Source organism: Pyrus communis, chromosome 11 (assembly GCF_963583255.1).
Source record: "Pyrus communis chromosome 11, drPyrComm1.1, whole genome shotgun sequence".
Lineage (NCBI taxonomy): Eukaryota > Viridiplantae > Streptophyta > Magnoliopsida > Rosales > Rosaceae > Pyrus > Pyrus communis.
The window spans coordinates 16,703,782-16,717,510 of NC_084813.1; the positions used below are offsets into that span (position 1 = coordinate 16,703,782).

The window sequence follows — 13,729 nt, forward strand, 5'->3', positions numbered from 1 at the left end:
TTAGGGAAGATTAGAAAAGGGTTTATCAAGATTACAGATTTAGCACGTGCACCTTTAAAATAGTGCTTCTACACTCGTAGAGGAACCCGAAAAATCCTCAAGAAAAGATTTAAGTTCAAAGGTAAATGAAAAAAAAAAAAATCAGCATAAGCACTCCTTGAATTTTTATTTGCATATTCTCTAAGGTTGCTCCTTCTTTAGCCGTTTCCAGTACGTGAAAGTTGGGCGACGATTTGACTTCCTGAAAACCGATTCTTAGTGATTTGTATGTAATGGAGTTTATCTCTGTTGCCGGCTCTATGTTTTCCATTGATTTAAAATGCTTTGATGCTGTGATTGTTGAGTTTGTCTCAGGTTGTTGCAGTCTTTGTATTCTGGGGTGTTGAACTATTAAATTAACAACAACAAAGCCTTTTTCCACTAAGTGGGGTCGGTTATATGAATCCTAAAATATCATTACGCTCGGTTCTGTGTCATGTCTTCCTTTAGATCTAAGTACTCTTAAGTCTTTTCTTAGAGTCTCTTCCAAAGTCTTCCTAGATCTTCTTCTACCCCTTCGGTCATAGACCTCTACCCCTGAACTACTAAATTAAGATTAAAAAAAAAAATTAAGATTAACAAAATGGAACTAGAATATTCTAATCTAGTACTATCAGAGAAGAAATGGGGATTGTGGAAATGCTTATTGAATTACAATGAATATATTCTCAACCGCTGTTTCTGCACTTTGCCAACTTTTTTTGTTTTCCTGATTTAAGAAAACTTCATCTGAAGATTTTTTCCCCAATATTTTGTTTTCAGTAATAATGTGGAAGCACGGAAACAAGTCGAAGGCATGGAATGGGCCTCCAACACGTTGGGTTGCATTTCTGGCAGTGTGTTTTACACTATTTCTTCTGGTTTTCGTATTGTCAGTTGGCAACACTGATCATAAGACCAGTTCATTACTTGGACTTCCAGAGGAAAAGTGGAATAGCCTTGAGTCAGTGGTGAAATTTTCTCCAACCTTAGAGTTTCCAAATGGAACGGAAGTAATATGGCAAATACCAGATTCACCTAAAGCACTTCTTTTTCTGGCTCATGGTTGCGGAGGTAGAGCTCTATATTTTTGGGATAAATCTTCTCACTGCCCTGACTGCATTGGTTTGCCAGAGGAACGGCTAATTGCTCTTCATGCTCTTTGGCGAAAGTTTGCTGTCCTTACTATATCAAGTGCAGGGACATGTTGGACTATGAGGAAGGAGATAATTGTTGCTAAGGATATTATCAGATGGTGGGTTGAGAAAAACAAGCTTGAAAAGCTTCCTCTTGTTGCTATGGGGGCCTCTTCTGGGGGATTCTTTGTTTCTGTGCTTGCCACTGTGTTGAAGTTCAATGGTATTGCAATCATGATTGCTGAAGGGGTGTTTGATCAAATGAAAATCGAAGAGAGCTACCCCACTACACTTTTCATGCACATGCCCAAAGATATGATTAGGCGGCAAAAGATAGGTAATTAAGTACATGAAAATTTTGAAAAAGAAAGGTGTTGATGACGATGTTGCAGAGATTGAATGCATGGAGTTCCCTTTGTCGCCACATCTGTTAGCTGATAGAATCCCAGGTCTTGATCAGTCTGTTTCTGCTAAGTTGTTTGAACTCTTCCGGAAAAGGGTTTTATCGATGAGAACGGATATATGAAGAATGATGGGCGTAAAACACGTTGGAAAGAAGCTGTCAGAGAGAGTGAAATTGTTTCTCCAGACGACCATCTGACCCATTATATCCAAGAGGAGTTAAATCTTGCATTTGCGTACCATGAAATGACTAGCTTGCACGCTGACAGGATGTTTAAATGGTTTGAATCTCATATGAAGTAACTGCTTGTCAAATTCTCTCTCGATCTGCCTGATTCGGTGGATCTGGCCCCGGCTTTGTAGTAATTTAAAGGGTATGTACGGCGTAGCACCAGCTTTTCCTTCAGTACTTTGTCTTGGAGGGGATTTGGAAAACACATCTTCAATCGTTCTTTTGGATAAATCTGAACAACCGATAACCAGTAGGAAAATAAGAGCGTAAAAACTCGATAGCTATTCTGTATTACTGTATCCTGGTTGATCTTGAGTGTCATATTTGATTGACTAACCATGTAATCACAAGCACGAGATAGAGATGCACCACCTATGTCTAGTTGTTCATGGAGAATTACAGCCCGTTTGGGACTCCTTCTGTCGGAAGCACTTTTGCTCATGCTTTTGCTAGATGTGCTTTGTAAAAAACACGTCGAAATATATACATCCAATTGCCGGAGAATTATTATATGCATGTTGGAATTAATGCTGCTTGTACTGAGGGAACATGTTTAGCGATCGAATGGGTTGCACAAGTAACAGATGCATCTTGGGACAGGCATCCGTGGGTTGCACAAGAAAATATCAGAAGCACTACTCTTTAAGTAAATAGAAGATGGCATTTAGTCGTCTTGTCCCCTAATCCCCAAAACATTTAGAAACCAACTTGCATGCACTTTCTAGGTTGGACAATGGATGGTCACTCAACTGCTGTCATAAAATCATATAGCTATAAGCATCACATTGCAGATTCATCTGCGACCACCACTTTACTTAATTCTGTTTACACTCAATGCTTTGCTCATGGCATATATTATAATTGCGGGTTTTACTCATTTCGCTCTATTTTCTCTCTCCCTGTTGTCACCTCCTCCCTCCCCTCCTCCACCCCTTCCGCAATCTCCACGGGAGAACCCTCCGTGGACGGTTCTGTGGACTCTTCATCTCTCTCTCATCAAATAAACCTTATTAGACTTAATGTTATTTTCATTGGTTGGAGGGGTGAGTTAAGAGTAACTGGTTTTCATGGGGCAGAAACTAAAAATAGGCTTTAGCCAAAATAGTCCTTGAAATTGGTATAATTCCTCACTTTGGTCCTTAAGATTTGAAATCGAAAGAAGTAGTTCTTGAGTTTATTCACCATAAATCATTTTGATAATTTCGTGAAAAATTTCTGGCACATAAGCACCAAAATGACAAAAATACACAATTTAATAAATAAAGGGCTAAAATGAATTGAAAATTTTTGAAGGTATTTTTGTCATCGCTTTATTTAACAAATATTTTTTACGAAATGATCAAAATTATTGACAAAGTACGGATTTTAACAAATATTTTGGCCTTAAGGACAGCTTCTAACGATTTTAAATCCTATACACCAAAATAAGGGATTATATCAATTTCAAAACCATTTTGATTAAAAAAAATTTAAAAAAAAAAACTTTAAAAATATGCGGACAATAATGGCGCCACTCTTTTTTCCCCTTTAACATATTTCTTATATTTCCTTTTTGTAAGTTGGGTAGGTATCCATTTATTATTATATTTAATCCTTCATTGTACTATTAAGTACATTTAATATATGGGTCCAGATCCTCTTTGTGATGATCCCGAAGGTTCGTGAATTGTGTCTGTTTATCGTACATCATGCGATAAAAAATTATTTTAAATATTTTTATTTAAAAATAAACATAAACAATACTTGACAATAATTGACCACACGATATATAATAAACAGATACGATTCACGAATCCCTAAAATCCTCACAAAAGAATCCAGAGAGGATTTAATAGATTAAGCTTGTTTCTCTAATTGACCTTGGCTGGGACTTGCATTTAAGTCAAATTTCAATTATATGATCTTTGTCGCTTATTTAGCTCGTACCAAGTTTTGTTTTGTTTGTATTGTGTGCTTTTGTACTTAATTATGTACCATGTATTTGCTTTAGCATCGGCTACACATTTGACCAAGACTAGCTTTTGTAATGTTATGTTTGTGATTTAATGAATTGTGATCTCGTTCAAAAGAGAATGACTTATATGACATGAATACACCGTTATGGTAACGTTTCATACTAGTAAAATAAAGACATGTAAGCTTTTACCACATGTCCTTATTTCATTAGCATGGGATATCACATGAAGATGTATCCATATCATGCAAGTTGTTCTCCTGGTTCAAATGTTTTTGGTTAATTTAGCTGGATGTGTCCTCCTTTTAAACATTATATTATGCTGAGAAAAGTTTGAACATGCCATTTAAGAGGGCATTCTGCAGATACAGGGGACCAAGGAAAGCTATATATATCTCATCAATCTTTGTGGAAAATAACTTATATAGAATGGGTTCACTGCTGTCATAGTATCCGATTTCAATGAAACACATGTCATTATTTTACTGGATTGTGACATTAGGTGACAGTAAACTTATTTCATGTAAGTTGCTCTCATCTTTTTGGCCTCACACTCCCATTCAACTGCCTCACTCCCTAGTTTTTAGTTATCCCTTCTTAAACTTCTTCAATCAGAAGTGGACTTAATGATATAGATTTTTGTTTGACATAGCGTATTCTAAATTAATACTCTAATCTATGGGGAGGGGGTATTTGAACTCTGGTGACCTGAATAATTGGCCTTACTCACGTATACAACTTGGCGATCCATTTAGAAAGGGAGGGAAACTAGGATTTGTATATGATTAAAACTTTTGTTACGTTTCTTCTTCCCGTTAACAGTGCTAGTAGTTTTATTTCTGTTATGTTCTTGTGCTTGTGTTTTGCATTTTCTACAGATATCCGTTCGAGTATGATTAGCACGCGAGTTAAGATGTCATTAGGATTAGGAGATCGATTACAACTTGGAGATTTCATGCTTTCACTTAACAAGAAATGGTCCGTACTGATAATTTAAGACGGTGGTCCTTGCACAATTTCTTTTCTGCAACACGAAACACGCGTTCAGCAGTATGAGCTGCAGAGGTGGTACTATAGTTTTATTAACATGTAATTTTTAGGTGAATTTCATGTACCTTTCTTTTTCATAAATTAACATTGTCATATCGTTTTCACATTAATTGAGTATCTAAAATTTGGGATTCGTTTTAGCGCTTGTAGTATTGTTGCTTCTATTTATACTGCATGAGATATGAACTCAATAAAATCTTGAATTATATTAAAAACTAATTAAGATGATAAAAGCTAAGTATTAAATAAATGTAAACCAAAGTTCGCATATCTTAACATTGCAGCAAATTTGATTAGAAACTAAGAACGTAACGTTCTAGAATAATAACAAACAAACACTCTGAAGTCTCTCTTAAGTAGATATAAGTAGTTAACAACTCATAAAGATTAACTTTGAACTTAAATTAAGTGAAAGCAAATATGATTGTGATTGAGATCAGGCTCTGGGCTTGAGTTTTCCTTCGTTGGCAAGCTTGAAAACGCGGGCTTGAGTTGCTGCAGCCTTGTTAGATCCCAGTGCACTGACGAAGCTGTCCCTGACTTGGTTGGTGGTGAAGTGGAACCTGTTATCCACCATGGCATTCAACAAGGCAGCAGTTCCTTGTCTGTATAGCTCTCCTAGCCCGTCGGTGCGGGTGTTGGAAAGTGCCTGCGGGAGGCTCATGGTGCCGGATCCAATCCCTGGAAGACTAGACACACCAAAAGAATTGCCCAAAGTTCCCCACCAGCCCAACAGACCCCATATTAGTGTGGGGTGGCTCCCCCAGTAGCTGCAAAACAAGGCAATTTATGAATTAGAGATGAAGTTTAAGTTATGAATATGTACCATTTTTGTACGTGATCATTTTACCGTCTACAACATCCGGTGCATAGTCGATAATGTAGTCAAATATCAACCAAATAATAGTAATGTGCCAAATACTGTAGATTGATACTAGTTACCAGCTAATCACTGCGTATTATTTAAACCAGTTACTTACTTGCATGTGAAGGGTGGAAGGGAGTTGGGGCCAGGAAGAAAAGGCGGAGAAGGGATGGTTGGGGTGTTTGGGTCAATTGGTGGGGTTCCAATGACTGGGATCGGGGGGCTTAGAATGACTGGGGTGGGAGGGGTACCGATTTCTGGTGTGGTTGGGGGGCTGCCGCCATAAGTAGGTGGTGGAGAGTAGTAGTAGCCACCACCGCTTGGAGTTGATGGAGTGGATGGAGTGCTAGGGTCATGTGATGGAGTTGGGTTGTGGTGTGCTGGTGGGGTGCCACAGTTGGAAGGTGGTGATAGTGAAGGGTTGTAGCTTCCACCACCTCCATGAGACGGGGGGCTTTGAGAGCCGCCACCGTGTGATGGTGGGCTGGAAGGAGTTCCGTGTGAACCTGAATTAGTAGGAGAGGTCAATGAGAGCACATATTAGTGAATGCTTGACATAATATCATTTGAGAGAGAGAGAGAGAGGGAGAGAGGGACCTCCATGGGGGCTGCCGGAGTGGGGGTCTGGTGGAGAGTAGAAGTTCTTCTGGTCTTGGACAGTGGAGGACATGACAGGGATGACCAAGTTCTGGGAAAGCAACCCAGCAACCAAAGTCCATAGAAACAAAGAGGCAGCATTGCTTCTCACTCTCCCCATTTTTGTCCGCTTACTTTGAAGAGTAAGGAATTAGCGAGAAGAAGGGAAGAAGGGTGGTGGAGTAAGTGTAGGGAGGAGGAAGAGGGTGAATATATAAGGGAGAAGTTAATATTAGCAGGTGAAGGAGTGTTGTAGTTAGTTGCTGTGTTGAAGGTGCATTTACTCCTCCTATTTACTCCCTTGTGTTTCTTACAGTAATGATATCAACTTCTCAAGTTGCTAGCTTTTGAGACACATACCATAATCTCTCTCTCTCTCTCTCTCTCTCTCTCTCTCTCTCTCTCTCTCTGATATGGGTGTTGACATAATATTGGTTGTGATCTGGACAGATTGTATAACTGAGATTAGAGAGCTCATTGCTTTTTACTTTTTCTTGATGAAGCCTTTACTTCCAAAATTGAAGCTTACAGAGCATGATATTACATAAAATTATAAATTCTACCAAGAAAAAACATATATCCCCTCCCCTAGCCTTGTGGGTGGTACAATATTTGGAAACCAATGCATGATCGGCCTTCAGCTAGAGGACTTCTGTAACATAAGTACACTATGATTGCAACGTCTTGTGTAAATGATATAATGATATAAGTAGGTTTCTCTTCATTTGACATTATATGATTGTCAGAAGACACCACGATACATCGGCACCCGTGCCACTTGAAAGTTGTTCTCCTTCAACTAGCTTATTTTTTTAATTTTAATAAAATTCTTATCCAATATAAAAAATTGGGAGCGAGGTTTGAACTTAAGTGTAGCAGAGAAGCACATTACTCTAACCAGCTTAATTAGTTAAGCCTAAATGTGCTGAAGTGTGTCTTGCATTGCTATTTAAGAAAAAAACCCTGAATAGAGCCTGAACCCAATTTGAATAATCTCAAAACCAAGTCAAGCCTTGACCAACCTGTCAATTTTCCAATATCATTATCCTTGTATTAGCTCATCTTGGTCCCAATTCAACCTTAAGGGATGATGTGTTAAATACGAGATTATGTATTAAGTTAATTACAATTTGGTACATAAAATTGTTTCGGAAATAGTGGAGCCGTACCCATAAATTTGTGTAAATTGCGATGGGCCACATGAAAGATTTCTAAAGCACTTTTCACGTCCATCTCCTCTTTACCATCTTCATATTTGTGATGGGTTGGAAAATTGGAAACCATTTAATCCATATACATGAAGATCTTTGTGATTGTTGTTGGATAAGGAAATTAAAATTGGACCAACTTCTTGTCGGGCATCACATTTTTGAAGATTTGGTCACGGTTTCATGCAAATTCCCCACCTTGGTCTGCTTATAAATTTGCAACTGGCTAGCTCAAAACGTTGCAGTGGAAATTGTAGCCAGGAAAATATATATGTTAAAGATATGGTATATAATATTTTCTTCAACAAATATGGTACATTTGTGTAACAGATGGCAATGACTAAAATTTCTAGAGAGAGAGAGAGAGAGAGAGAGAGAGAGAAGTGGGTTCTGTATGAAGGTTAATGAGATCTGCAGAGAAGTAGGTGAGATTGCACAAATGTGTGGAGAGGGGTGAGTAAAGAAGACATCGAAGTAGGGTATTGTATAGGGTTTTGCAATTGAATTTCTTTTCAAGTTTCAAATCTGCGATTGACCATAAATTTTAAGCATACGAAAGGAACCGAGTAATTATTTTACTATGCTCTAGTGTATGCTATAGATCATGATTTTTAACCGTTTGGTTGTTGAATTCTTGACCAAGAATCTGACAGCTAAAAATTCTGATGTACAAGACCTGGAGCAAAATCCCAAGAGAGAGTACGACATGAAAGTGATGACATTTTACTTCAAGTTTTCAACCAAAGTTCAATGGCTGTGTAAGAGAGAGAGCATGGCCAATGGGGATCCTGAGTTGTCACACATTTAGAGAAAGCCCTAGTTAATTAATGGCTGTGTAACAGCGAACTGTGAAGCTCTAAGTTAAATTTAGCAGCAGTGCCAGTGATCGATGGCAAGGCCTATGGAGCTTGCTAGCTACTAGCTTAGCTAGAAACTGATGAAAGCTTTCATGTGAACTGAAATAAGAAGAGGGTTTCTGGTGGTCGTTGAAAGCATTAATCCCCTAAAATTCTCCAGGAAGTTGATTCAGTAACCAGACAAATATATGCCTTGAGAAACTCCTTTGAGCTATTTCAACAGCTCTGGTTGGTTTGGTCTCACATTTTGAGAATCCCAATGACATGTTTTTTGCCATCAAAGCCCAAATTTATGATTTTTTTTTTCATGTGGGAAATACTACAAAACTTTTCTCTCCTTCTAGGAAAAATATATTCTCATATGATCGAGGCTTTCCACAAGTTTGAGTTAAGTATGGTTATCTGATTAGGATAATTTTCACATTCGGTGAGATCAAAATAGATAAATAATTTGTGAGAGGTACTCTACATAAAACAGGGTCGGACACCCATACCGAATTACAAATGAGTCAAAGAACAATGGGTTTGTCCAATGGTAATCAAGATTAATGATATAACCTAATTCATCAATACTAAACTCAGAGGCTAATTTGCTATGTTGTAAAAACAATTTTTCTTGACCCAGACCTTTCTTAGAATTCCCATTTGGTTTTCTTGGGAGAGGAGAGCGTGGGTTTCATTGTCTCTGTAGTACACAAGTGCTACTTGTGTGGAGTTTTCTGACAGGAGAGAGAGAGAGAGCGGTTGCAAATATTATAAAAGAAAAACTAATGAAAAAGGTTTGAAAATTTTGAATTTTAACTATAAGAATAAAATAAAGGGTAAAGTGAATAGTACCAGGATTGACTTTTTAGTGTAAAAATATAATTTTTCGTTAAAGTGAATAGTATCATAGATTTTTCGTTAAAACTTTGTATTATAAATACACACAGGTCCCCAATTTGTTTTTGCTACAGAAATATGACTTTACTGCTGCTTCTGTTCTGTGTGCAAAAAGTCCAAAAGCCTGAATCCCTTCAAATAAATGTGGTTATAATTTATACCTCAAAATATTTGTGTATATGCATAGCATGGATGGATTCTTGGTTCTGTTCAAATTCTTGGAATAGGAAATGCACTCAAAGCCTTAATTACTAGGTACTGGCTACATGATCAAATGGAGTGGATAAGTTAATCAGCGTGAGATCGATGCTTCTGCTTTCAGACTGAATATGGATCATTGATTGTGTCCGCTCTTGTTGAAATGCTGTAAACACGAAATTTCTATAGCAAATGAAAAAAACATGTGTACAAAATAATTGTATTTGTATTAATGAGTTTAGGGTTGCAATCTCTGTTTACAAGGTTGATCCTTTGATTCGATCTCCAAAGATGCGTAGATGTGTGTTGTTGATCTGAGAGTCATAATGAATTGATCTTGGATGAACGACTGCCGCATGGATTTGACTTGTGGCGATGGAAGAACTGGCACGCTGTAGTGGTGCTTAATGGTTCTTTATGGGTTTGAAGAAGAATACGGAGGGTTTTCTGAGTCTTCTTGAGTGTCTTTGGTGTTCCAAGTCCTTGAGTGTCTTGGGTGTTCCAAGTCTTCTTGAGTGTCTTGGGTGTTTGGGGGGTTTGAGAGCTTCAGAGTTTTAAAGCTTCAGCGTATGGCCGTGAATGATTTTTCTGGCCCCCTTTCTTTGTCTTGGAGCCTCATATTTATAGACTCTTCAAGTCTTGCCTGCGGATAGATTTGGCCTTGATTGTGGGCTTAATTGACAAAAGAACTAGGACTCGATTTGTGGGTCGATTCGTGATTTGACTCCACCAATTAATATTTGATTTAGTTAAATTAAAATCAAATAATTTCTTTCCACCAAGTGTTGACATGTGTCCTTCTTAATGACTTCTACGATTTTGATGAGTCACGTCTATGTGTACAATTTGTGAGACACATGGCACATGCCATGTATGCCCTGACATATCAAAACTTTAATGTGTTGGTGAACATCTATTTAAAATTTCGATGTCTACAAATGCATGGTTCATATTCACAATGCGTTGAATATGAGTATTTTTCCGAGAATATAAGTGTAACAAAATAACATTACTCGGATTTATATACACTAACCTATCTTATCTTCCGTATTGGAGGATGATGCACTTAAGGAGAGCATATCATTCCATGGTGTGTATCTATAAAGCTTATCGTTTCATGGTGTATATATATAAAGCTTATCTTTAGGAATAATATTCCACAAATGGATCCACAAAATTTGGTCCCTAACATGGCTGTGGTTAATTTATGCATGAGGCACGCCCTTCGCATGATGATAAATATGGTTTCTTAGCATTTGGTTTGACCACAATCTTTATAAATTGCTGCATACCTATAATACAAAAATATACACAAATGAATTTGGTTACTAAATTGCATTGTGTAGGGAGGAGACACTAAAACGTCGATAAAGGAGGCACTAAATTGCATTTGTGTATCCTTAATTGTCGGTTTTGTGTCACTCATATTCTATTTTTAACTAAAAGTTTGTAACAATTTATGCATAAAGCCAAATTACGCAATAATTTGATATTGAACTCAACCTTATAGGAGTCGAACTTAAGACTGTTTTGCTAATGACAAGTATCTCTTGTTGAAATTAAAATTGAAAAGATTCCACGGTTTTCAACTCCTCTTAGTTAATCTTCATCATCGTATCAGCAACCGTACCAGATTTTTTGGGATTTCTTTTCTTTTCTGTGGTCGGTCACCCATTTCGAAATATGCAACTTACCATGGACGTGGTTAATTTATGCATGGATCCCCAAAATTTTGGAGTAATAATCCACACGTGGATCCACAAATTTTGGTCCCTAACATGGATGTGGTTAAGTTATGCATGAGGCATGCTCTTCGCATGATGATAAATAGCATTGGTTTTACCACTCTTTATAAATTGTTCCATACATATAATACACAAAATATACATAAATGAAACTCGTTACTGAATTACATTATGCAGGGAGGAAGCATTAAAAAGTCAATAAAAGGCACTAAACATCAATAAATTAAGGGGCACTAAATTGCATTGTGTATTGCTCGTTGTTGGTTTTGCGTCACTCGAATTCTATTTTTTATTAAAGGTTTGCTTAAGTTCGATTTAATCATAAATCCGACATTATTGTGAAGCAGTTCCAGCATGGAGACTTCCAAGGTCTCTTCTTAAATTTTTCTTAGTATCGTTATTTAAGTTAAGAGGCTAAATTAAACTGCACAACGGTTTACAATAATTTGGTGCTGAACTCAATATTAGAAGAGTCAAACTCAAGACGTACTGTATTGCTAGTGACAAGTCTCTTTTGTTGAAATCAACAATCATGAGAGATAGAAAAGATTCCACGGTTTACATCATGTGTTAGTTAATCTTCATCATCGCATCAGCAACCCTACCAGATTTTTTGGGATTTCTTTTCTGTGGCCGATCACCCATTTCGACAATATGCAACTTAACGTTGAGTCAACGTAACGGGAAAATCTGAGCTGTTGATTTGTGATAAAATAGTCCTGGGACGGTTTACTACTTCATAATTGGTTGACTTTTCTGAAAGCAAAAACAATTTGCTCACCTGATACCACGTTATAATTAGAACTATAAAATTTCAAACTTTTTTAGTCCATGAAAGAAATTAGCAATCATTATTCTTTTTGTTTGTTCTGTTTCTTAGCTGCAACGGTCTTTTTCATCGTTTTCTTGGAGCACAAGCAACGCCGTAACACGAATAAGAAAAGACTGCCACCGGGTGAAACGGGGCTCCCTTGGTTAGGCCAGACAATGGAGTTCTACAAAGCTCAACGGAAGAACAGTTTGTTTGATGATTTCGTTCAACCCCGGATTGCGAAATATGGTAAAATCTTCACAACGCACCTGATGGGATCTCCAACTGTGATTGTAAATGGAGCCAATGCTAACAAGTTCCTGCTGTCCAATGAGTTCAAGTTGGTGGTGAGCTCGTGGCCTTCAGCGTCGGTTCATCTGATGGGAAAGGACTCCATCATGGAAAAGCAAGGGGAGCGGCACCGCTGCCTGCGCGGGCTTATAGGGGCGAGCCTTGGCCAGGCGGGGCTTGAGACGTTGGTGCCTAAAATATGCCACTCTGTGCGGTTGCATTTGGACACTAAGTGGAAAGGCCAGGACGAGATTAGCCTTTACTGCTCGACGAAAATTTTGACGTTTACCATAGTGTTTGAGTGCTTTTTTGGGGATCATTGTGAAGGCAGAGATGTTGGGAACATTTGAGAGAGTTTTGGAAGGGGTTTTCACAGTGCAGTTCAGATTTCTGGTTCGAGGTTTTGGAGAGCAAAGAAAGCGAGGGTGGAGATAGAGAATATGCTGATTGAAGTAGTGAGAGAGAAGAGGATGCAAATGGAAGGCAAGATAGAAGCGGAGGAGGAGCAGGGAGGAACATTGCTTTCACAATTGGTGGCTGGGATGATTTGGGGAGACATCACTGAGGAGGAGGTTGTTGATAATGTGGTGTTGCTTGTTTTTGCAGCTCATGATACTACTTCTTTCGCCATTGCCATGACTTTCAAAATGTTGGCTCAGCATCCTTATTGCCATAGTGTTCTACTGAAAGGTATGTAACATTTCGTGCAGTCCAAGTTCATCGATTTCAATCATGAACTTATCGGTGAGTTACATTTCATTATATCAGAACATGCTGAGATAATGAGAAGCAAAAGACCAAGGTGAAAATCTGACACAGGATGACACAAAGAGGATGAAGTATACCTGGCAGGTTGTGCGTGAAGGCATGCGCCTATTCCCTCCAATATTCGGCTCTTTTAGGAAAGCCATCGCCGACATTGAGTATGAAGGCTTTACCATTCCCAGAGGATGGAAGGTACATGCCTTCTGCTTTGCACCTTACATTTTTACACCGGTGTGTACTTACAGTGGTTGGACTAATTTCTAGTGGTTAATTTCATGCAGATGTTGTGGACAACATATGGAACACATTACAACTCTGAATACTTTCAAGATCCTCTGAGTTTCGATCCAAGTCGGTTTAAGGAGTCAGTCCCACCGTATGTGTTCCTTCCATTCGGGGGAGGGTCAAGAGTGTGTGCAGGCTACAAACTGGCCAAGTTGAATATCCTCATCTTTGTGCATTTCGTTGTTACCCGTTATGATTGGTCTTTGCTTTATCCCGACGAGCCCATAACCATGGATCCCCTTCCGTTCCCTTCCCATGCGATGCCTATCAGAATTACCCCAAAATTTCCCAAAGCGCAACCTGAGAATTCTTGCAACTCAAAGCATAAATAGCCAAGCAGGCTCACAGTATCCGAAGATTTAAGCAGCGAAGTCCGGTTTTCTGAATCAGTGTC

At 38.3% G+C, this 13,729-nt stretch overlaps 1 protein-coding gene and 2 pseudogenes across 1 annotated transcript; 2 read left to right on the forward strand and 1 right to left on the reverse strand.

The window, feature by feature from the left end:
• The first annotated feature begins 806 nt into the window (after window positions 1-806).
• On the forward strand, window positions 807-1,859 carry LOC137709085 (uncharacterized; annotated as a pseudogene).
• A 3,177-nt stretch (window positions 1,860-5,036) lies between these two features.
• Window positions 5,037-6,468, reverse strand: LOC137709419 (protodermal factor 1-like). Its single transcript, XM_068448509.1, has 3 exons — window positions 6,255-6,468; window positions 5,773-6,163; window positions 5,037-5,562 (listed from the first exon to the last, which is right to left on the reverse strand). Exons 1-3 carry the CDS (start codon window positions 6,412-6,414, stop codon window positions 5,229-5,231), a joined length of 885 nt encoding a protein of 294 aa, XP_068304610.1. The 5' UTR covers window positions 6,415-6,468; the 3' UTR covers window positions 5,037-5,228.
• A 5,546-nt stretch (window positions 6,469-12,014) lies between these two features.
• LOC137709086 (taxadiene 5-alpha hydroxylase-like) lies at window positions 12,015-13,667 on the forward strand (annotated as a pseudogene).
• Window positions 13,668-13,729: the final 62 nt, after the last annotated feature.